Below are 26,047 nucleotides of genomic sequence, written 5' to 3' on the forward strand. Positions count from 1 at the left end.
CCTTAAGACGCAATCTTCAACTTCATACTGATGTTAGTGGCGGAAAGAGCGTGTTGTACAAGAGATTCTCCGCTCCGCTCATTTAAATTAGCAGGTAGCACCAAACTACCGGTACTGCCTGCGCTCATTTTGCTGGTGGCCGTTAGCCTTGGCTCATGATGTTATCGACAGGTTTCCGGCCTGCTCTAATTTCTAGGCCTAGATCCCCCATTTTGGTATGCCTCTCATGCCTTGGAAAGCATTGCCTTCACCCATCTTCCTGACCTTCCATTTGTTTAACTCTCAATTGTGAGGCATTTTCGAATATATTGCTACATTATCATTCTAATTCAGTGGTTTTCAAATATTCTCTGCAAATATTGACGGATATCTGTCCAAAAGTTTTGAAAGAAAATAGCAAATATTTGATGGAAAATACTGCTATTGTGGCATTAAAGTTTTTCTTTAGTGTACAGCAGCAGGAATAATGAACTAGTAAGCCAGTTGATTTCACTGTCCTACCTAGCAATAACATCAGAGTAGACATGTGAAAATGGCTTGTAAAGCAGTATGAAGGTGAAAATAACCCTGCCGTTTCAGTGCTATATCAATGTAAGTTGTTTTATTTCAAGCCTAAATATACAATTAATCATAGAAGAATGTTTTCCGTTTTTCTCTCAGTGCCCGTTTAAGTGACCAGTCTGATGACTCTTCTCAGCAGGATTATTCCCCCGCTTTGACAATGGAAGATCTCTTTCAATCCGATCCAGTAGTTTCTGCGGTCAGCAATCGTCATCTGACAACTGCTGAAAGAATACTGCCTCAAAAAAACGTTTTCAGCAACATAAGCCCAACCAGCAGTTTTGGAGGCAGGGTAAATTTTTAGCTTCTGATTGAGTTTACTTCTTGGATAGTTTTCGATTGGAAGCGGTAACTGTCAATGTGATATCTATGTGTACAGCCATTGTAAACTTTGAGTCTCCCCCAATAGTTGCTGCCAAGCTCTTATTTGAAGTTAAATGTATAACTATACCTGCAGCATTTCTTCAAGAATACTTTATACAGTTCCCTGATAGCTTTGAAGTCTTGTACTAGTTTAGTTCTAAGTCATACTGATAAGGAGGTTGCAAGTCTCGTCTGACTCTGTAATGGATTAGGATGGCAACTGTAGTGTTGTAATTAAGTGGTTTTTAAACATTTTCTGCAAATATTGACATGTATCTATCCAAAACTTTTAAAAGAATATCAGATATTTGATGGAAAATAGTGCTATTGAGGCATCAAAGATTTTCTTTAGTGTATAGCAACATGAATAATTAGCTGGTAAGCCAACAAATAGAGTTGTGATCATAGACAGAAATCTCAATCTTACAGATCCCCTATCTGCATTCCATGGTTGACTTCTACCAATACTCGCTGTTTGGTTTTAAAGAATGACATATGGCAAGTTGGGTGCGGTATCGGAGGACTCTACTCCATCAAACGAGAATGTCTTCAGGAGAGAAGGGGAGAAAATTGTGAAAAATACCACATTTTAACACACAACATTTGTGCTTTTAGGCACCCCAGTTGCCGCCCACATCTGCTGTTGAGCAGGAAAATGAACAACTATGGAGAAAGCTTAGCACACTTCGAGAGGACAATGTCCGTTTGGTCTCCCAGAATCACAGTTTGGTGCGTGAGATTGAAAGTATACAGATAGAGCTGACTCAGTCAAAAGTTAAGGTGAGTATTCCAAATGTATATGTATATATAAAAACAACCAGGTTCATATTCGGTCTGTAATTTAGACAATCTCAAAAATCACTATTTATACAGTAATCCTGAAGACTGCATTATAGATACTTTAGTTGTTGAAATATGGAGAAGGGGAGGTCAAGTGAATTATAAAATTATATGGAAATGGAACATTGAATTATGCCTGAAATAATTCTGTAATTTATGCATACTAAGCCTCCTCTGGCTCTAACTTCAACCCCCCCAAAGTATTTTCCTACCCCTAAAACCCGTGCTGCAAGGGCCTGCTGCCCATCCCCCATCCCCCATCCTCCAATCTCAACTTACCTTCCAGATCGACCTCCATGCTGCCAAATCCCTCCAACTGGACCCTTGCTTCTCGCTCCCAACTGGCCGACTCAGCTGCTCCAACCGATCCCCAGCGATCTCGATGGCAGTGAGCCCGCGACCAGCTTCAGCCACAGGTTTGGACCCTACCTCACGCACGAGCCATCCCTCCGGCGACGTCCTGGCCTCCATTCCTCCGGCGACGTCCTGGCCTTCTCCCGGCTGCTGGCCCCACTCAACGACGGAGTCTCTGTCGAGCACGTGGTGTGCACAATGACTGTAGCCACTCTGACCTCTTCTTCCACGAAGTGGACCTCTGACCATCCCAATGCCTGCCCTCAGCCAGACCTTGGTTTTCTCACCACCTCACCGAAGGCGCTGCTCAGCGCCGAGCTTATGGCTCACATCCTGCCGTAAGCAACTCGGCTCATACAGCAGAGCCTGGTCTCCAGTCGTCTTGAACCCCCTTGCCACTGGACCAAGACCTTGCTCTGCTAAGCCCCTGTGGTAGCCGGTGTGCAACGGCCACCCCGCGTTATAAGAACTCGCGCACAGGCATCTTCCACCCTTCAAAATGAAGTTTGGGACCTGGAACATCAGGACCCTCATGGACAACTCCAACACCGCCATCGTTGCCCGGTAACTGAGATGCTTCGATGTTGACATTGCCACCCTAAGCGAGACCTGGCAGGCAGGGGAAGGCCAGCTCAAAGAACAAAGTGGAGGTTACACCATCTTCTCGAAAGGCAAACCAGAGGAAGAATGCCGCCTCCACGGAGTTGGTTTTGCCATCAAGAACGAGCTGGTCGACTGCCTCAGAGACGCCCCCTGCGGGATTGGCGAATGTCTCCGACTCACCTTATCCCGGAACCAGTGCGCCACAGTTATCAGTGCGTACGTCCCAACACTCGATGCAACAGATGAGACCAAAGAAGGATTTTACTCCAGCCTCGAACAATTCCTGTCCCGCGTCCCTATGGACGATAAACTGATCCTCCTCGGCGACTTCAATGCCAGAGTCGGTGAGGAGACACAACTCTGGGGCGGCGTGATCGGCAGAGAGCGGGTAGGGAAAACCAACTCCAGCGGTACCCTGCTCCCGACAAAATGCCCAGAACACAACCTTGTCATCACCAACACCTTGTTCCGCCAGAGAGACAAGTACAGGGCATCGTGGCAACACCCTCGCACCAAGCATTGGCATCTGCTGGATGACATCATCGTTCAAGCAAGTGATCGCAAGGACGTGCGCATCATCCATGCCATGACTGGAGCCGACGACTGTTGGACGGACCACCGCCTAATCTGTTCCGTCATCAGGATCAATAGAGCCCCAAAGCGACGACGGCAACAGAAACAGTGCTGCAAAAAAATCAACACAGGGCACTCAAAGACCCAGCTAAGAGAACCCTAGACAGCCAGCGCCTCACTGCTAACCTGGCGACCCTTGATGACCCCGAGACGCAGAGTGCCCACAGCGCTTGGTCTGCCCGCCAGGCCTCCATAACCAGTGCCTGCGAAGAGACGCTTGGTCACTCAACCAGGAAACGCCAGGACTGGTTTGATGAGAATGACCAGGAGATCCAAGAGCTAATAAACCGCAAGTGCAGGTTTCGGAACCTAAAACAACCCAACTCGGGAGCAGCAAAGCAGCTTTACAGACGACTTAAGGCCAAAGTCCAACAAAAAACCGTGACCTGAAGAATAGATGATGGGTGGAGAAAGCACAGGAGATTCAGCAGCTGGCCGACAGCCATGATGTGCGAGGATTCTTCACTGCAGTCAAGTCCACCTATGGCCCAAGGCCCCACCCCTCTACTGGCCAAGAATGGGGAGACATTCATCAAGGAAACCGAGGCAGTCAGGACCCGCTGGAAGGAGGACTTCTAAGATCTCCTTAACTGAGACTCTGCCTTTGACACGAATGTCCTCAACTCCATCCGGTAGCATACTACCCGCTGCCATCTCAGCAAAACCCCAGCCCTGCACGAGGTAGAAAAGGCCATCCGTCAGCTCAAGAACAAGGCATCGGGAGCGGATGGAATACCCGGTGATGCACTAAAGTATGGCGGAGAGGCACTATTGGCATGAATGCATGACCTCATCTCTCTCATCTGGAAGGAGACGAGCATGCCGGGAGATCTTAGAGATGCAGTAATTGTGACCATCTTTTTTAAAAAAAAAAAAGGGGACAAGTCCGACTGCGGCTACTACAGAGGAATCTCCCTGTTGTCGGCCACTGGGAAAGTCATCGCTAGGATCCTCCTCAACCGTCTTCTCCCAGTGGCTGAGGAGCTCCTCCCAGAGTCACAGTGCGGATTCCGTCCACTACGGGGTACAACGGACATGATCTTTACAGCTCAACAACTGCAAGAGAAATGCAGGGAACCACACCAACCCTTGTAAATGGCCTGACACTGTTAACCGCGAGGGACTATGGAGCGTCCTCCTCCATTTCGGCTGTTCCTATAAGTTTGTCGCCATCCTCTGCCTGTTCCACGACGATCCACCATAGACCCAATCAACGTCCGGACCAGGGTCGAGCAGGGTTGCGTCATCGTGCCAACCCTTTTCTCGAACTTCCTCGCGACAATGCTCCACCTCACACTCAACAAGCTCCCCGCTGGAGTGGAACTAAACTATAGAACCAGTGGGAACCTGTTCAACCTTCGTCGCCTCCAGGCCAGATCCAAGACCATCCCATCCTCTGGTGTTGAACTACAGTATGCGAATGACACTTGCACCTATGCACATTCAGAGGCTGAACTCCAAGTCATCGTCAACATCTTCACCGAATCTTACGAAAGCACGGGCCTTACACTAAACATCCGTAAGACAATGGTCCTCCATCAACCTGACCCCACCGCACAGCACTGCCCCCCAGTCATCAAAATCCATGGCGCGGTCCTGGGCTAAGTGGACCACTTCCCATATCTCGGGAGCCCATTATCAGCAAGGACAGACATCGATGACGAGGTTCAACACCACCTCCAGTGCACCAACGCAGCCTTCAGCCGCCTGAGGAAGAGAGTGTTCGAAGACCAGGTCCTCAAATCTGGCACCAAGCTTATGGTCTACAGGGCTGTAGTGATACCCGCTCTGCTGTATGGCTTAGAGGCATGGACCATATACAGTAGACACCTCAAATTGCGAGAAAAATACCACCAACGATGTCTCCGCCAGATCCTGCAAATCCCCTGGGAGGACAGATGTACCAATGCCCGTGTTCTCGATCAGGCCAACATCCCCAGCATCGAAGCACTGACCATGCTCCGACCAGCTCTGTTGGGCGGGCCACATTGTTCGCATGCCCGACGCAAGCGCTCTATGCGGAGTTCCTACACAGTAAGCGAGCCTCAGGTGGGCAGAGGAAACATTTTTATCAAGTCTCCTTGATAAAATGCAACGTCCCAACCGACACCTGGGAGTCCCTGGCCAAAGACCGCCCTCAGTGAAGGAAGAGCATCCGGGAGGGCGCTGAGTAAAACATAGAAACATAGAAAATAGGTGCAGGAGCAGGCCATTCGGCCCTTCGAGCCTGCACTGCCATTCAATGAGTTCATGGCTGAACATGCAACTTCAGTACCCCATTCCTGCTTTCTCACCATACCCCTTGATCCCCTTAGTAGTAAGGACTTCATCTAACTCCTTTTTGAATATATTTAGTGAATTGGCCTCAACAACTTTCTGTGGTAGAGAATTCCACAGGTTTACCACTCTCTGGGTGAAGAAGTTCCTCCTCATCTCGGTCCTAAATGGCTTACCCCTTATCCTTAGACTGTGACCCCTGGTTCTGGACTTCCCCAACATTGGGAACATTCTTCCTGCATCTAACCTGTCTAAACCCATCAGAATTTTAAACGTTTCTTTGAGGTCCCCTCTCATTCTTCTGAACTCCAGTGAATACAAGCCCAGTTGATCCAGTCTTTCTTGATAGGTCAGTCCTGCCATCCCGGGAATCAGTCTGGTGAACCTTCGCTGCACTCCCTCAATAGCAAGAATGTCCTTCCTCAGGTTAGGAGAACAAAACTGTACACAGTACTCCAGGTGTGGCCTCACCAATGCCCTGTACAACTGTAGCAACACCTCCCTGCCCCTGTACTCAAATCCCCTCGCTATGAAGGCCAACATGCCATTTGCTTTCTTTACCGCCTGCTGTACCTGCATGCCAATCTTCATTGACTGATGTACCATGACACCCAGGTCTCGTTGCACCTCCCCTTTTCCTAATCTGTCACCATTCAGACAATAGTCTGTCTCTCTGTTTTTACCACCAAAGTGGATAACCTCACATTTATCCACATTATACTTCATCTGCCATGCATTTGCCCACTCACCTAACCTATCCAAGTCGCTCTGCAGCCTCATAGCATCCTCCTCGCAGCTCATTAATGATTTAGACGAGGGGATTAAATGTAGTATCTCCAAATTTGCGGATGACACTAAGTTAGGTGGCAGTGTGAGCCTAACACTCACCTAACCTATCAAAGTCGCTCTGCAGCCTCATAGCATCCTCCTCGCAGCTCACACTGCCACGTAACTTAGTGTCATCCGCAAATTTGGAGATACTACATTTAATCCCCTCGTCTAAATCATTAATGTACAGTGTAAACAGCTGGGGCTCCAGCACAGAACCTTGCGGTACCCCACTAGTCACTGCCTGCCATTCTGAAAAGTACCCATTTACTCCTACTCTTTGCTTCCTGTCTGACAACCAGTTCTCAATCCATGTCAGCACACTACCCCCAATCCCATGTGCTTTAACTTTGCATATTAATCTCTTGTGTGGGACCTTGTCGAAAGCCTTCTGAAAGTCCAAATATACATCAACTGGTTCTCCCTTGTCCACTCTACTGGAAACATCCTCAAAAAATTCTAGAAGATTTGACAAGCATGATTTCCCTTTCACAAATCCATGCTGACTTGGACCTATCATGTCACCTCATTCCAAATGCGCTGCTATGACATCGTTAATAATTGATTCCATCATCTTACCCACTACCGATGTCAGGCTGACTGGTCTATAACTCCCTGTTTTCTCTCTCCCTTTTTTTACAAAGTGGGGTTACATTGGCTACCTTCCACGCGATAGGAACTGATCCAGAGTCAATGGAATGTTGGAAAATGACTGTCAATGCATCCGCTATTTCCAAGGCCACCTCCTTAAGTACTTTGGGATGCTGTCCATCAGGCCCTGGGGATTTATCGGCCTTCAATCCCATTAATTTCCCCAACACAATTTCCCGACGAATAAGGATTTCCCTCCGTTCCTCCTCCTTACTAGACCCTCTGACCCCTCTTATATCCGGAAGGTTGTTAATGTCCTCCTTAGTGAATACCGAACCAAAGTACTTGTTTAATTGGTCCGCCATTTCTTTGTTCCCCGTTATGACTTCCCCTGATTCTGACTGCAGGGGACCTATGTTTGTTTTTACTAACCTTTTTCTCTTTACATATCTATAGAAACTTTTGCAATCCGCCTTAATGTTCCCTGCAAGCTTCTTCTCGTACTCCATTTTCCCTGCCCTAATCAAACCCTTTGTCCTCCTCTGCTGAGTTCTAAATTTCTCCCAGTCTCCGGGTTCACTGCTATTTCTGGCCAATTTGTATGCCACTTCCTTGGCTTTAATACTATCCCTGATTTCCCTTGATAGCCACGGTTGAGCCACCTTCCCTTTTTTATTTTTACGACAGACAGGAATGTACAATTGTTGTAGTTCATCCATGCGGTCTCTAAATGTCTGCCATTGCCAATCCACAGTCAACTCCTTAAGTACCATTCGCCAATCAATCCTAGCCAATTCACGCCTCATACCTTCAAAGTTACCCTTCTTTAAGTTCTGGACCTTGGTCTCTGAATTAACTGTTTCATTCTCCATCCGAATGCAGAATTCCACCATATTATCGTCACTCTTCCCCAAGGGGCCTCGCACAATGAGATTGCTAATTAATCCTCTCTCATTACACAACACCCAGTCTAAGATGGCCTCCCCCCCTAGTTGGTTCCTCGACATATTGGTCTAGAAAACCATCCCTTATGCACTCCAGGAAACCCTCCTCCACCGTATTGCTTCCAGTTTGGTTAGCCCGATCTATGTGCATATTAAAATCACCCATTAGAACTGCTGCACCCTTATTGCATGCACCCCTAATTTCCTGTTTGATGCCCTCCCCAACATCATTACTACTGTTTGGAGGTCTGTACACAACTCCCAATAACGTTTTTTGCACTTTGGTGTTCTGCAGCTCTACCCATATAGATTCCACATCATCCAAGCTAATGTCCATTCTAACTATTGCATTAATCTCCTCTTTAACCAGCAATGCTACCCCACCTCCTTTTATTCTATCCTTCCTGAATGTTGAATACCCTTGGATGTTGAGTTCCCAGCCCTGATCATCCTGGAGCCATGTCTCCGTAATCCCAATCACATCATATTTGTTAACATCTATCTGCACAGTTAATTCATCCACCTTATTACGGATACTCCTCGCATTAAGACACAAAGCCTTCAGGCTTGTTTTTTTAACACCCTTTGTCCTTTTAGAATTGTGCTGCACAGTGGCCCTTTTTGTTTTCTGTCTTGGGTTTCTCTGCTCTCCACTTTTCCTCATCTCCTTTCTGTCTTTTGTTTTTGTCTCCTTTTTGTTTCCCTCTGTCTCCCTGCATTGGTTCCCATCCCCCTGTCATATTAGTTTAACTCCTCCCCAACAGCACTAGCAAACACTCCCCCTAGGACATTGGTTCCGGTCCTGTCCAGGTGCAGACCGTTCGGTTTGTACTGGTCCCAGCTCCCCCAGAACCGGTTCCAATGCCCCAGGAATTTGAATCCCTCCCTGCTGCACCACTGCTCAAGCCACGTATTCATCTGCGCTATCCTGCGATTCTTACTCTGACTAGCACGTGACACTGGTAGCAATCCTCAGATTACTACTTTTGAGGTCCTCCTTTTTAATTTAGCTCCTAGCTCCTTAAATTCGTTTCGTAGGACCTCATCCCTTTTTTTTTTACCTATGTCGTTGGTACCAATGTGCACCACGACAACTGGCTGTTCTCCTTCCCTTTTTAGAATGTCCTGCACCCGCTCGGAGACATCCTTGACCCTTGCACCAGGGAGGCAACATACCATCCTGGAGTCTCGGTTGCGGCCGCAGAAACGCCTATCTATTCCCCTTACAATTGAATCCCCTATCACTATCGCTCTCCCACTCTTTTTCCCGCCCTCCTGTGCAACAGAGCCAGCCACGGTGCCATGAACCTGGCCGCTGCTGCCCTCCCCCGATGAGTCATCCCCCCCCAACAGCACTCAAAGCAGTGTATCTGTTTTGCAGGGGGATGACCACAGGGGACCCCTGCACCACCCCCCTTGCACTGCTCTTCCTGCTGGTCTTCCATTCCCTATCTGGCTGTGGATCCTTCACCTGCGGTAAGATCAACTCGCTACACGTGCTACTCACGTCATTCTCAGCATCGTGGATGCTCCAGAGTGAATCCACCCTCAGCTCCAACTCCACAACGCGGTCCGTCAGGAGCTGGAGGTGGACACACTTCCCGCACACGTCGTCGTCAGGGACACTGGAGTCGTCCCTGAGTTCCCACATGGTACAGGAGTACCTAGAATCTCATCGCCGAGAGCATGCAGAAATCAAGCGCAGGCACCGGAAGGAGCGTGCGACAAACCAGACTCCCCACCCCACTGTCTTGTCCCACCTGTGACAGAGACTGTAATTCCTGTATTGGACTGTACAGTCACCTGAGAACTCACTTTTGGAGTGGAAGCAAGTCTTCCTCATTTCGAGGGACTGCCTATGATGATGAGTTTATAAAGAAAATAGTTGTTGGAGTTACAGCAGATTCACAGACGAGACATACTATTCTTGAAGGATACAAGATATTTTGCATAAGTTATCTGTTAATAGGCCAAATACAATTTTAGGACTGAATTTAGAATTTACAGCACAGAAACAGCCCCTTGGTCCAACTGGTCCATGCTGATGTTTATGTTCCATATGAGCTTCATCCCACCGCTCTTCTAAACCTATCAGAACATCAGCTGTGATCGTGCAGCAAGAGCGAGTTAATTCTGAAAATCCTGCTGATGTTCCATATCGTAAACCCATGGCGTCGTTTGTCACAATACCTGTCCCACCAGATTTCACCAGGTACTATGAAACAAAACGGGAAAGCTGGAAATCTGAAATTAAACAGAAAATGCTGACAGTACACAACCAGCCAATTGACATCTGTAAAGAGAAAAGGCAGGGTGTAACATTTTGCGTGTGAACAGAAAATGCTGACAAAGCGCAGCAGGTGTATTTTTTGTTCTATTAAGCAGTTTGCGGGTCATTGAACCCACTCCCTCTCTGTGATTGGCGTATATTTTTATTCTGTTTCTTCCTTTTCCCCCACGTCCTCCCTTTTCCAAACCTATTAAAATTACTGTCTATCTTCAGTTCTGACGCAGGGTACACAGCTTCTGACTGATGTGTATTTCCAGCAGTTTATGTTTTTACTTCACAAGGTATTTTGCTTAATCTTGGTTTGCAGTGTGATTGGGTTTGGTGTTTGTGGCTGATGATGGGGGTGTCGGGGGAAGGAAATAAGAAGTTATTGATACAATACTATATAGTGCTGCATCAGATTTTGTCTGGAAGCACAGGGCAGTTAATAAGTATTGCAGGGTTAAAGTTGCTCTGACTGAGAAATTGCTATTCCGCTCCTTGTGCTTGTTGCAAGCTGCTGCTCTAATTCTGTGATTCCGTTGGATGGCAGAATGGTATAGCGTGTTGGAGATGCAATGCACTGTGCTTACCAGGATGACACACTATGCGTGAGCTCTTTGATCTCTGCTATCAAATGCTAAGTGGAAAGTGGCTGCTTTTCCTCATTGGGATGGACTAGTACCCCACCTAGTGGCCACTTCAAGTAGTCGAAGCGCAAGAACACAGCCGGCCAACGATTGGCACATGCAATAATCCTGAGCGCGCAATGAGATTATCCTGGTTGGAAAAGCAGGCCAGAGGTCTGTAACACCAGATCTGCATTCCCTTTACACCGTGCTCCGTTTCCTGCGAGTGATGAATACCAGCTTTGGAAACAGCTACCTCAAACAGGCAGGAGATGCATTTCAATACTAATTTAGACCTGGGGTGCTCTGCGTGCCACTGCACCCGATTTTCGAGCAGATATAATCACTGCCATATGAGGTGGAAATCCAGGGTTACTAGGTAAAGGTATTGGAAGGTCATGGAAAAGACGTCGTGATACTTAAGGTAAGTGTATTTCAACCATTTTTCCTGCTGGCACTTAGCTGCACTTTGTAAAAATTGTTCCCCCTATCTGAGGAATTTGGAGGACCAACGAAGGGCACCATGAGAAGTGTTCCGTGCCCAGACATCATTGCCGTCACAGTAGTATCTGCCGGCGATTAGTGCATGCGGGAACCAATGTTCTCGCTAATCTGTGCGGCCGCGCAGTGGTCTGAAAGTCTCGCGCAGGCGCCTCTCCAGCTTTTACATGGAAGAAACCGCGCATGTGCAAAAATTTGAATAGGTCGCACGGCCAGTTAAAGGGACCGCGCACGGCAAACATGTCAGGGCAACATTGGTGGAGGCACCTATTCTCAACTGAAGCTGGGTCAACCGGCCTAATCACATCAGGATGATCTGTGAATTCCTGACTGCTTTAATGTTGGGGGCACCGTTGGAATCACACCCATTACAGTATGTCATGCTCTCGATGGCACTGCGTGAAAGAAGACTTTCCAGGGTGCCCAACAGCCAGACTAACCCAATTGGCCCCACCTGACCAGATGCCACTAAATGTATCTACAGGCGGGAACAACCGCAAGGAGCGGTCTTCAAAAGGTCTGGGACAGCGGAGAGTTGGATGCAAAGTTGTGCCATCTACCGCAGGAGCACCTATTAATAAAAGCACCAGGCATTGCTGCAATGTAGGCCTACGGAGATGTTGCCATAGAGTTACAACCACTTCATGCACCCCCCCCCCCAAAATTCAGTAGTCAATGAGCAGGGAGCCATTGGTTGGTCTGCACCATCATTTACCTGTTGTGCCCGCTGCTTGAGTTTCATTTTATTGCTTAGCCCTCCCTATTTCCTCTCCCCTCCTTCAGCCTTGGCGAAGGCTGCTAATGGTTCGGATATCCTTTGAGACTTTCCAAAGGCTTTCACAGTGTCCCGCTCCCGCCACTGGTGTGCTCGCTGCCTATATCCCAATCTGCACCTGGATCTGTGTTCATGAGCTGATCTCGGTGTGGGGTGGGGGGGAGGGCTGCATGCAAGCAGCACATTTTAATTTTAATCTATCTAAAATCCAGTTCTAACCATTTGGGTCGAAACCATACCTATATTGGGGAAAAACAGGTTATTGTTTTTCTGGTCTTTTGGTTGACAACAGAAGCAAGTACCAATGCAATGGTGCTGTGTTTAAAAAATATAATAATGAGTTGTACTCTATTAAGTCTTAATTCAAGATATACATTGCGCCAAAGATGATCTGTCAGCATTGGCCCCAAGCCAGCCAGCCCCGATATTGCTCAGTACCTGGCCCCCCGGCCTGCGAGAGAACAGCTCCGCAGGTCGGCAAGTAAAAGAGCTGGAGCGACATACCAGTTCAACCTCCAGCGCGAGCTGCTCCAAGGATTTTGAGGAGGGCGACTGGGTGACGTCATCAAAACCCTGGTCGCCGTTTTGGAGCGTGGGTAGGAACATTGGCAGAGCCCAGTACAGAGGAGTGGGTAGGTCGGGGCAGATGAGCGGCGAGTGTTTGTGGCGAGATGCGGTGAATGTTTATGGCGGCGGGGCGGTGAGAGATTGTAGCAGAGGTGCAACAGATGAGGGTACGGGGCCCAGAAGAGCTGAGGGCCCAGGAGCAGCACTGGCCAACCCACACTGTGATATGTGTGCACGCTAGGTCCGTGCAGCAGAGCAGGTCTCCAATCGTCTTGGTTAATCCTTGCCACTGGATAAAGGCCTAGCTCTGCAAAGCCCATGTGGTGGCTGGTGTGCAACGGTCACCACATGTTGTTAAAAGATTCACGCTCGGGCATCTTCCACCCCCTTAATTGGAGTTCAGGACTGGAACATCGGGTCCTTCATCGAAACACCTATGAACTAGTGGAAGCAAGTCATCCTCGTTCGAGGGACCGCCTATGATGATGATGATGATCAGCATGACCACCTATTCCTTTCTACCTCGTGTTTATCTAGCTTCCCCTTAAATGTCCTGCAATACAACAGTGACTACACTTCAGAAGTACATACTTGGCTGTAGAGTGCTTTTGGATGTCCTGAGATCGTGAAATGTGCTATATAAATGCAAGTTCTTTTAAATGCATCAATTTAAATGCCTCAACTACTCCTTGCAGTAGCGAGTTCCACATTTTAACCATTCTCTAATCTGGATAAATTTCTCCAGAATTCCCTAATGGATTATCTTGTATTTAGGGCCCCTAGTTTTGGATTCTCTCAAGTCAAAACATCTTCTTTACGTCTACTGTAACATAGAAATATAGGGCTCAAGTTTCCACATGATTTGCGCCTGATTTTTAGGAGCAACTGGTGGAGAACGGACTATCTTAGAAATCGCAATTCTCCACATTTTTTTTTCTGCAGTTCTACTTTGGAACAGAATTTTTTCTTCAAAAGGGGGCGTGTCTGGCCACTGACGCCTGATTTCAAAGTTTCCACAGTGAAAACATACTCCAAACTAACTTAGAATGGAGCAAGTGAAGATTTTTGGAGAACTGAAAAAACCTGTTCTACACATTAAAAAATCAGGCGCAGGTTACAAATTCGGCGTCCAGAACGGGGTGGGGAAGGGAAGTCATTAAATTCTACAATAAATCCTTAGTTATACTTCTACAAATATTATACAAATAAATCCAACCTGAATAAACATTTATAAGCAAAGAAAAGATTAAATAAACCATGTTCCTACCTGTGTGAAAGTTCTTCAGGCAGGCCTTTAGGAAGTGGTTTGCCGTCGGGACCGCAGGCTGAACGGGCCGGGCCCGAGATTTCGGGCAGGGCCCGTCCCCAGCACCAGAGGTAGGTGGCGTTGGGTCGGGTCGGGGAGAGAGGTTCGGGTCAGAGGGAGGTCGGGGAGGGGGAGGTCAGGTCGGATCCAGTCCGGGGGCGAGAGTAGAGTCGGGTGGGAGCGGTAGCGGGTCGGGTCGGGCGGGGGGGGGAAGAGGGGAGCAGGAGCGGCAGCTCGTCTTCTCTGAGGAGCAGTTCCTTCAGCTGCTCAGGGTGGGGACGCACTGGAGGACGGGCAGGGTGCTTGATCTCGGAGCTGGAGACGTAGAGGTTACTAAAACCATCAGCCCCCATTTTGACGAGGTCTATGTGACTGAAGTGTCTCCCACCATGAAGTGGCAACTTAAAAAGAAACAGTACAGAGTTCTAGGTTGGGTCCGGTCCGGGGTGGGGGGGGGGGAAGCAGGAGCTGGCCATGGGAGGAGCCTTATTCACGCAGCCCCAGTGAGGCCATTCGGCCAGGGCTAGGGGCTGCGTGCTTCGGGCCCCTCCCACACAGTTTCGGGCGCCTGGAGCTACTGCACTTGCGTGCCCACTGTAGCGCGCATGTGCAGAGCTCCCGGCACTGTTTTCGGCGCAGGGTCCTAGCTCCGCCCCCTACAGCTCCTGCTGCGCCGCGCCGAGGGCCAGAGGACCTGCAGGGAGGTGGAGAATACGGAGGGTTTTTTTAGGCGCACTTTGTGGCGCGAAAAACGGGCACCCAGCTCGGAGGGGCGCCCGTTTTTTATCGTGTGGAAACTTGGGTCCATAGTGTGGGAGTAGGCCATTCGGCCCTTCAAGCCTGCACCACCATTCAATAAGATCATGGCTGATCATTCACCTCAGTACCCCTTTCCTGCTTTCTCTCCATACCCCTTGATGCCTTTAGCCGTAAGGGCCATATCTATCTCCCTCTTGAATATATCCAATGAACTGGCATCAACAACTCTCTGCGGTAGGGAATTCCACAGGTTAACAACTCTCTGAGTGAAGACGTTTCTCCTCATCTCAGTCCTAAATGGCTTACCTGTTATCCTTAGACTATGTCCCCTGGTTCTGGACTTCCCCAACATCGGGAACATTCTTCCTGCATCTAACCTGTCCAGTCCTGTCAGAATTTTATATGTTTCTATGAGATCCCTTCTCATCCTTCTAAACTCCAGTGAATACAGGCCCAGACGATCCAGTCTCTCCTCATATGTCAATCCTACCATCCCTGGAATCAGTCTGGTGAACCTTCGCTGCACTCCCTCAATAGCAAGAACATCCTTCCTCAGATTAGGAGACCAAAACTGAACACAATATTCCAGGTGAGACCTCACCAAGGCCCTGTACAACTGCAGTTAGACCTCCCTGCTCTTATACTCAAATCCCCTAGCTATGAAGGCCAACATACCATTTGCCGCCTTCATCGCCTGCTGTACCTGCATGCCAACTTTCAATGACTGATGTACCATGACACCCAGGTCTCGTTGCACCTCCACTTTTCCTAATCTGCCGCCATTCAGATAATATTCTACCTTCGTGTTTTTGCCCCCAAAGTGGATGACTTCACATTGATCCACATTATACTGCATCTGCCATGCATTTGCCCACTCACCTAACCTGTCCAAGTCACCCTGCAGCCTCTTTGCATCCTCCTCACAGCTCACACCGCCACCCAGCTTAGTGTCATCTGCAAACTTGGAGATATTACACTCAATTCCTTCACCTAAATCATTAATGTATATTGTAAATAGCTGGGGTCCCTGCGCTGAGCCCTGCAGCACCCCACTAGTCACTACCTGCCATTCTGAAAAGGACCCGTTTATCCCGACTCTCTGCTTCCTGTCTGCCAACCAGTTCTCTATCCACGTCAGTACATTACTCCCAATACCATGTACTTTAATTTTGCACACTAATTTTTTGTGTGGGACCTTGTCAAAAGCCTTTTGAAAGTCCAAATACACCACATCCACTGGTTCTCCCTCATCTACTCTGTAACAATACCTTTCATGATCTTAAAAACCTCTTATCAGGTCACCCCTCAGTCTTCTCTTTTCTAGAGAAAGGAGCCCCAACCTGTTCAATCTTTCCTGATGGGTATAACCTTCCAGTTCTGGTATCACCTTCCCAAGTGCCTCTATAAACTTTATATAATATGGAGATCAGAACACTGCACATTACTCCAAGTGTGGTCTAATGAAGGTTCTATACAAGTTCATCATAACGTTTCTGCTAATCAATTCTATCCCTCTAGAAATGAATCCCAATGCTTAGCTTTTAGACCGAGTAATTACAGACCAGTCAGCCTAAACTCGGTGGTGGGGAAAATTATTGGAAAGAATTCTGAAGAACAGTATAAATCATCATTTAGAAAGTTACGAATTAATCAAGGCCAGTCAGCATGGATTTGTTAACAAAAGGTTGTGTCTGACCAACTTGATTTGAATTTTTTGAGAACGATCAATGAGGGTAGTACATTTGATGTAGTCTACATGGATTTTAGCAAGGCCTTTGGAAGCTTGGTCAAAAAAGTAAAAGCCCAAGGGATCCAAGGGAAAATTGGCTCAGTGCTCTGCCATTCAATAAGATCATGGCTGACCTCCGACCTCAACTCCACTTTCCTGTACTATCCCATATCCCTTAATATCCAAAAATCTATCGATCTCTGTCTTGAATATACTCAACGACTGAGCCTCCACAGCCCTCTTGGGTCGAGAATTCCAAAGATTCACCACCCTCTGTGTGAAGAAATTTCTCCTCATCCCAGTCCTAAATGGCCAACCCCTTATTTTGAGACTGTGACCCCTGGCTCTCGACTCCCCAGCCAGAGGAAGCATCCTCCCTGCATCTACCCTGTCAAGCCCTGTAAGAATTTTGTATGTTTCAATGGGATCACCTCTCGTTCTTCTAAACTCTGGAGAATGTAGGCCTAGTCTACTCAATCTCTCCTTACAGTCGACCCATCCCAGGAATCAGTCTGGTTAACCTTTGTTGCACTTCCTCTATGGCAAGTAGATCCTTTCTTCAGTCAGGAGACCAAAACTGTACATATACTCCAGGGTCTCACCAGGGCCCTATATAATTGCAGTAAGACGTCTTTACTTAAATCCTCTTGTAACAAAGGCCAATATACTATTTGCTTTCTTAATTGCTTTCTGTACCTGCATGTTAACTTTCAATGATTCGTGTACAAGAACACCCAGGTCCCTCTGAACACCAACATTTCCCAATCTCTCATCATTTAAAAAATACTCTGCTTTTCTATTTTCCCGACCAAAGTTGATAACTTCACATTATATTCATTTTGCCATGTTCTTGCCCACTCCCTTAGCCTGTCTATTATCCCCTTGAAGCCTCATTGCATCCTCCTCGCAACTTACATTCCCACCTAGCTTTGTATCATCAGCAAACTTGGATATATTACATTTGGTCCCCTCATCCAAATCATTGATATAGATTGTAAATAGATGGGGCCCAAGCACCGATCCTTGCGGTACGCCACTAGTTACAGCCTGCCAACCCCACAATAACCCGTTTATTTCTACTCTCTGTTTTTTGTCCATTAACCAATCCTCAATCCATACTAATATATTACCCCCAATCCCATGAGCATTAATTTTGTTTAATAACCTCTTGTGTGGCACCTTATCGAATGCCTTCTGAAAATCCAACTACACCACATCCACTGGTTCCCCCTTATCTATTCTGCTAGTTACAACCTCAAAAACCTCAAACAGATTTGTCAAACATGATTTCCTTTTCATAAATCCGTGTTGACTCTGCCCAATCCTATTATTCTTTTCTAATCGCCCTATTATTACATCCTTAATAATAGATTCTAGCATTTTCCCTACTACTGATGTTGGGCTAACTGGTCTGTGGTTTCCCGTTTTCTCTCTCCTTCCTTTCTTAAATAGCGGGGTTACATTTGCTACCTTTCAATCTGCAGGAAACGTTCTCGAATCTATGGAATTTGGAAAGATGACAAACAATGCACCCACTATCTCTCTCTATAGCCACCTCTTTCAAAACTCTAGGATGTAGGCCATCAGGTCCAGGGGATTTATCAGCTTTCAGTCCCATTAATTTCTCCAGTACTATTTTTTTTACTAATACTAATTTCTTTCAGTTCATCATTCTCGCTCGGCCCTTTGTTCTCCACTATTTAGGATTCTTCCTTGAAGACAGATGCAAAGTATTTGTTTAATTTCTCTGGCATTTACTTAGTCCCCATTATAATTTCTCCTGTCTCAGCCTGTAAGGGGCCCACATTTACTTTCGCTAATCTTTTTCCTTTTTACATATCTATAGAAGCTTTTACAGTCTGTCTTTATGTCTCTCGCTAGTTTACTCATATATTCTATTCGACTGCTCTTTATCAATTTCTCGGTCCTCCTTTGCTGAATTCTAAAATCCTCCCAGTCCTCAGGCTTACTGTTCTTTTTGGTAACATTATAAGCCTCTTCCTTTTATCTAATACTATCTTTAACTTCTCTTGTCAGCCACGTTTGGATCACTTTTCCTGCGGGGTTTTTGTGCCTTAAAGGAATGTATGTTTGTTGTAAATTATGTATTCTTTAAATGCAACCATTGCTTGTCTACTGGCATACCTTTCAATGTAGGTTCCCAATCTACCTTACCCAACTCGCCCCTCATACCTACGTAGTTTGTTTTGGTTAGATTTAAGACCCTAGTTTTGGATTGAACTAAATCACTTTCAAACTTAATATAAAATTCTATCCTATTGTGGTCACTCTTCCGCGAAAGGCCCCTTTATTACAAGTTTATTCATTAAACCTTTCTCATTGCACAATGCTAGATCTAAAATAGCCTGTTCCCGAGTTGGTTCCTTAACATACTGATCTAGAAAACCATCTTGTATACATTCCATGAATTTGTCCTCCATACAATACTGCAAATTTGGTTTGCCCAGTCTATATGTAGATTAAAGTACCCCATGATTAATATATTACCCTTGTTACATGCACCTCTAATTTCTTGACTTATACTGTGCCCTACAATACCAATACTGTTTGGGAGCCTATAAACAACTCCCAACAATGTTTTCTGCCCCTTGCTGTTTCTTAGCTCCACCCAAACTGATTCTACTACTTGATTTTTGGAGCTAAGATCCTTTCTCTCTACTGTCTTTATTCCGTCCTTTATTTTCAGGGCTACTGCTCTCCTTTTCCATTTTTGCCTATCTCTTCTAAAAGTTACTTTGCAACCATGTCTCTGTCATGGTTATTGGATCAAACCTATTAATTTCATCTGCGCTATTCATCCATTTTGTTGCGAATGCTTCGCGTATTCAGATATAGTGCCTTTAGCTTTGATTGTTTTCCATTTTCCTCCTGATGTCATTTTAGTCACCGATGCCTTATTACCTTTGTTACTCTCTGCTTATTTTTACCCAAAACTCTGCTCTGCCTTGACATTTCTCTTGCTGCTTTTAAATGTACTCTTTCCAGAATCCTCCCACCCCCACTTCATTAGTTTAAAGTCTTGTCTACTGCCCTAGTTATTCGATTCACTAGGCCTGGTTTCAGCCCGGTTCAAGTGGAGCCCGTCGCAACAGAACAGCTCCCTCTTTTCCCAGTAATGGTGCCAGTGCCCCATGAAGCAAAACCCCAGCCTCCCACACCACTCTTTGGGCCATGCATTTAACCTTCTAATCTGCCAATTGGTGCCTGGCTCAGATAACAATCCAGAGATTATTACCTTTGAGGTTCTGCTTTTTAATTTGGATCCCAACTCCTCAGACTCTCTCAGCAGAACCTCGTTCTTGGTTCTCCCTATGTCGTTGGTTCCTTTGTGGACCTCAGCAACTGGATCCTCCCCTTCTCACTCCAGCTTTAACCCTAGCACCGGGCAGGCAACACAACCTTCGAAACTCCCGGTCACGGCTGCAGAGAACATTATCTATCCCTCTGACTATACTGTCCCCTACCACAACCTTCCCTTTCACTCCCCGCACTTGAATGGCCTCCTGCACCATGGTGCTGTGGTCAGCCTGCTCATCCATCCTGCAGGCTTTTCCGTCTTCCGCACAGGCAGCAAAAACTTCATACCGTGTTGGATAAGGGCAAAGGCTGAGGCTCCTCCAACACTGCACCCGGGGTCCCCTTACCTGTCTGAGTTGCAGTCACACCCTTCTGTCCCTGACCACTAACCAGACTGTTACCACTACCCAACCTAAAGGGTGTGACTGCCCCTAATGGTTGCTGTTTTTATTTGACTGGAAAGTTGTTTCCAGTGGGTTTCCATAGGGCGCAGTACTAGATCCCTTGCTTTTTGCAGTATATATCAATGATTTAGATTTCAGTGGGCACGATTAAGAAATTTGCAGATGATACATAAATTGGCCGTATGATAGTGAGAAAGATAGCTGTAGATTGCAGTGGACGGGTCAGGTGGGCAGAAAAGTCCAAATAGAATTCCATTCAGAGAAGTGTGAGGTAATGCATTTGGGGAAGGCCAACAAGGCAAGGGACTTTGGAGTGCATGTCCACCGATCCCTGAAGGCAGCATGACAGGTAGATAAGGTGGTTAGGAAGATATGTGGGATACTTTCCTTTATTAGCCGAGGCATAAAATGTAGGGAGCTTATGCTGGAACTGTATAAAACACTATGGGTTAGAATTTCCAAACAATCCGCCAGCGCCCGATTGCTGCCCAAAATTCGCTAAGATTCCCAAAATTATCGCTGGTGAAAAATTCCCCCAAAAAAGAAAAACATTTGCCCAGTTTAAAAAATGGGCGTCGCACCCCAATTCTCGGTGAAAAAATAGAATAGAACAGAAGAACACAAGAAATAAGAGCAGGCCATGTGGCCCCTTGGGCCTGCTCTGCCATTTACTACGATCATGGCTGATCTGATCATGGACTCAGGTCCACTTCCCTGCCCCCTCCCCATAACCCCTTAGTCCCTTATCAGTTAAGAAACTATCTCTGTTTTAAATTTATTCAATGTCCCAGCTTCCACAGCACTCTGAGGCAGCGAATTCCACAGATTTACAACCCTCAGAGAAGAAATTCCTCCTCATCTCAGTTATTCTAAGATTATGCCCCCTAGTTCTAGTCTCCCCTATCAGTGGGAACATCTGCTCTGCATCCACTTTGTCAAGCCCCTTCATAAATTTGTACGTTTCGATAAGATCACCTCTCATTCTTCTGAATTCCAATGAGTAGAGGCCCAACCTACTCGACCTTTCCTCATAAGTCAACCCCCTCATCTCCAGAATCAATCGAGTGAACCTTCTCTGAACAGCCTGCAAAGCAAGGATATCCTTTCTTAAATATGGAAACCAAAACTGTCCAGGTGTGGCCTCGCCAATACTCTGTATAATTGTAGCAAGACTTCTCTGCTTTTATACTGCATCCCCTTTGCAATAAAGGCCAAGAGTCCATTGGCCTTCCTGATCACTTGCTGTACTTGCATACTAATTCTTTTGTGTTTCATGCATTAGTACCCCCAGGTCCCACGAAACTGCAGCACTTTGCAATTTTTCTTCATTTAAATAATAATTGCTCTTTGATTTTTTTTCTGCCAACGTGCATAACCTCACACTTTCCAACATTATACTCCATCTCCCAAATTTTTGAACACTCACTTAGCCTGTCTATGTACTTTTGCAGATTTTTTGTGTCCTCCTCACACATGCTTTCCCCCCCATCTTTGTATTGTCAGCAAACTTGGTTACGTTACACTCAGTCTCTTCTTCCAAGTCATTAATATAGATTGTAAATAGTTGGGGTCCCAGCACTGATCCCTGCGGCATCCCACTAGTTACTGATTGCCAACCCGAGAATGAACCATTTATCCCGACTCTCTGTTCTCTGTTAGTTAGCCAATCCTCTATCCATGCTAATATATTACCCCCAACCCCGTGAACTTTTATCTTGTGCAGTAACCTTGTCAAATGCCTTCTGGAAGTCCAAATACACCACATCCACTGGTTCCCCTTTATCCACCCTGTTCATTACATCCTCAAAGAATTATAGCAAATTTGTCAAACGTGACTTCCCTTTCATAAATCTGCCTGACTGAATTATGTTTTTGCAAATGTCCTGCTACTGCTTCTTTAATAATGGACTCCAACATTTCCCAACCACAGGTGTCAGGCTTAACTGGTCTATAGTTTCCTGCTTTTTGCCTACCTCCTTTTTTAAATCATCATCATAGCGGTCCCTCGAAACAAGAATGACTTGCTTCCATGCCAAAAAGGGATGAGTTCACAGGTGTTTCAATGAAGGACCTAATATTGCAGATCCTGAACTACATCCTGAGGGATGGAAGATGCCTGTGCATGGATTTTTTTGACGTGTGGTGGCCGTTGCACACCAGCCACCACACGGGCTTGTCAGAGCTAGGTCTTGGTCCAGTGGCTTGGGTTACCCAAGACGACTGAAGACCTGCTCTGCTGCACGGACTTATTGGGCTAGGGGCATTACATTTGCAGTTTTCCAATCTGCTGGGACCACCCCAGAATCCAGGGAATTTTGGTAAATTACAACCAATGCATCCACTATCCCTGCTGCTACTTCTCTTAAGACCCTAGGATGCAAGCCATCAGGTCCAGGAGATTTATCCACCTTTAGTCCCATTGTCTTACTGAGTACCACCTGCTTAGTGATTGTGTTAAGTTCCTCCTCCCCAATATAGCCTCTTGATTATCCACTGTTGGGATATTTTTGTGTCCTTTACCGTAAAGACTGATACAAAATATTTGTTCAGAGTTCTGCCATCTCCATGTTCCCTATTACTATGAGGAAAGACTGGATCGACTAGGCTTATATTCACTGGAATTTAAAAGAATGAGAGGGGATCTCATAGAAACATATCAAATTCTGATAGGATTGGACAGGTTAGATGCAGGACGTATGTTTCCGATGTTGGGGAAGCCCAGAACCAGGGGTCACAGTCTAAGGATAAGGGGTAAGCCATTTAGGACCGAGATGAGGAGAAACTTCTTCACTCAGAGAATTGTGAACCTGTGAATGGTGGTGCAGGCTCGAAGGGCCAAATGGCCTACTCCTGCACCTATTTTCTCTGTTTCTAATTCCCCGGTCTCGTCCTCTAAGGGACCAACATTAACTTTAGCCACTCTTTTCCTTTTTATATACCTATAGAAACTCTTGCTATGTGTTTTTATATTTTATGCTGTTTACTTTCATAGTCTATCTTCCCTTTCTTAATCATGTTTTTAGTCATTCTTTGCTGGCTTTTAAAAGCTTCCCAATCTTCTGTCCTCCTACTAGTTTTGGCCACTTTGAATCTTGGGCCGATTGGTCGGTTCTTAAAGAAAATGGTCGATAATTAATAAATTTACGGAAAATTTACACCGAAGCTGCGGATTGGGCCTCCTGGAGGAGAAAAACACAGACAATATTTTTTCAAAAAACATAAAATAAAAAATCATTAAAAAATTCTCAGGACCCTTTTCGCTTAAATCACCAAGAGAATTTTAAAATAATGAGGAAAAAAAACAATTACTTACCTTTTTACTTGCAGCTACTTACCTACCGCCCAGCTCCACTGATTCTAGTGGGCGTTTTTTTTTCAAGTTACCTACGGGTCACCACTGAGCCAGAAATCGCGCCGCGGCGATCTGTGGACGATGCATGCCGGCGGACCGCTCCCCAGCGGTACTTCGAAACTGCCGGCGGAACTCAGCTGGGGAATTTCTCGCCGACCCGGTTCTTGCCCAAAACGACGAATGCAGCTGAGAATCTGGGCGATGAAGCACTGGAAATTCTAGCCCTAATACACAATTTCAGATCATAACCTCTGCCCATGTTTTTATTCCCCTTCCTCCTTTTTTTATTTACAACCTCCCCTTTTTTTTCTCTTTCCCATGGCAGCTGGTGATGATTCCACCATTCACACTCCATCTGGACTCATCTTTTGTTTCTTAACTTGTTCCGTTACCATCTCATTTTTGCCCATCATCCGTTTGTCTCTTCAACCACTTCTGCCTTCTGTGTCAAAAATCAGCCTGAAATTTTTTTTAAATGTTTTTCTTCCAGTTTTGTCATCTTGAACCATCTATTAATGAAAAGACACATCATATTTCTCAGCTAAATGAAGATATCTTGGGTTTGGAGGCAGAAGTAGAGGCTCAAGAAAAAGCACTCAGGTAATGTGCAGAGTCGTGGTGCAGTTTTTTGTTGGGTATTACAAGTTTTGGGTCTGCCGTCGATATTCTCTGTTACAGCAGTCGCTCTGAGCCTCTTGTGCTCAGGAGTATACCTGCACTGCCCAGCAGCACTCTTGCTGGAATCAAAAAGGTACGGTTTCAAGGCTCAAGCACATAATGAACACTGAGGAATTCCTGCATTTTTGGAGGTGCCATCTTTCAGATGAGATATTAAATGAAGCCCCGTCCACTTGTACATGTGGCTGCGAAAGATTCCATTGCGCTAGTCAAAGTAGAGCACAAAGTTCTCCTGGTGTCCTGGCCAACATTCTCCCTGGACTAACAACAGATTAAATGGTTGTTCCTTTCATTTACAATTTGTCTTTGCTGTGTGCAAATTGGCTGTTCCGTTTGTCTATCTAGTAATGTCTGCACTTCAAAAGTAATCATTGATTGTGAAGCATCTGGTGACATCCGGATGATGTAATGAGGTACCATCTAAATGCAAGTTCTTTCTTTACTCAAGTTAAGTAATGTAAAAATTAATCTAAAAAAATTAGTTAATTATGATTAATTGACGACCTTAATTTTAAGTTTTTTTTATTTGAAAGATATTTTTTTTTTCTTAATGGTGTGTTGTAATTTTTTGATAGTGTTTAACTGTAAAATCAATTACATCTCTTGTAAGCATTTGTAATGTAGCTGCTGAATTAGCAAGTTCTTATTACATAAAATACCATAAATGTTTAGATGCAGAGTAAAGGTGGTGCTGATACTGTTTTTCTTCTTTATTAATAAGAGTTGCAGAAGAAAAATTGGAGGAGAGTCAATGGATGGTAGCTGAGAAGGACAAGCTCATGGAAAAATTGTCCGATGAATGCAAAAGAGTGAAGAATGAGCTTTATGAACAAAGTAGACGAGGAAAGAGGTAGTATTCAATCGTGGAGCATGTCTCCTGGTCAGGATAACATTTTGCTATGTTAAAAGCGCTATACAAATGCAAGTTGTTGTTGAACGATGCAACAGATTTTTAGGAGCTTGTTGTGGAGACATATTCTCCCAGGTTGTTTATTGAAACTCCACAAATAGAGAGGTTGGTTCACACTGCCAAATTTGTGTTGGTAAAATATGGAATTTAAATTCAAATTTAAAATGGTGTGAAATAAAAGATCAAAAATAATCCTGTTATGGGTAAATTCATCTGCCTGTGAGTATTGTGCCAACAAACATGTTTCAAGTAAGTTTTGATATTTAGAAACATAGAAAATAGGAGCAGTAGTAGGCCATTCAGCCCTTCGAGCCTGCACCACCATTCAATATGACCATGGCTGATCCTCTATCTCAACATTATATTCCCGCTTTCTCCCCATACCCCTTGATGCCTTTTGTGTCTAGAAATCTTATCTATCTCTTTCTTAAATATATTCGGTGAATTGGCCTCCACAGCCTTCTGTACTAGAGAATTCCACAGGTTCACCACCCTCTGAATGAAGAAATTTCTCCTCATCTCAGTCCTAAATTTCCTACCCCGTATCTTGAGACTGTGACCCTTGTTCTAGACTTCCAGCCAGAGGAAACATCTTCCCCACATCCAGTCTGTCCAACCCCGTCGGAATTTTATATGTTTCAATGAGATCCCCTCTCATTCTTCTAAACTCTAGTGAATACAGGCCTAGTCGACACAATCGCTCATACAACAGTCCTGCCATCCCAAGAATCAGTCTGGTGAATTCGCCCAGGTCCCTTTGTACATCGACATTTCCCAAGCTATCACCATTTAAATAATACTTTGTCTTAATGTTTTTCCTACCAAAATGGATAACTTCGCATTTATCCACATTATA

General features: G+C 45.7%; 1 protein-coding gene across 2 annotated transcripts in view; it reads left to right on the forward strand.

Moving 5' to 3' along the window:
• ccdc18 (coiled-coil domain containing 18) overlaps positions 1-26,047 on the forward strand; it is a 235,617-nt gene that overhangs the window by 30,877 nt on the left and 178,693 nt on the right. For both annotated transcript variants that reach the window (XM_070886607.1, XM_070886608.1), the window contains exons 3-6: positions 661-853; positions 1,540-1,704; positions 24,094-24,203; positions 25,003-25,131. In XM_070886607.1, the coding sequence (XP_070742708.1) occupies positions 661-853; positions 1,540-1,704; positions 24,094-24,203; positions 25,003-25,131 (597 nt within the window). The remainder of the gene's footprint in view (positions 1-660; positions 854-1,539; positions 1,705-24,093; positions 24,204-25,002; positions 25,132-26,047) is intronic.

The sequence above is a fragment of the Pristiophorus japonicus genome, chromosome 8, assembly GCF_044704955.1.
Source record: "Pristiophorus japonicus isolate sPriJap1 chromosome 8, sPriJap1.hap1, whole genome shotgun sequence".
Classification (NCBI taxonomy): Eukaryota; Metazoa; Chordata; class Chondrichthyes; family Pristiophoridae; genus Pristiophorus; species Pristiophorus japonicus.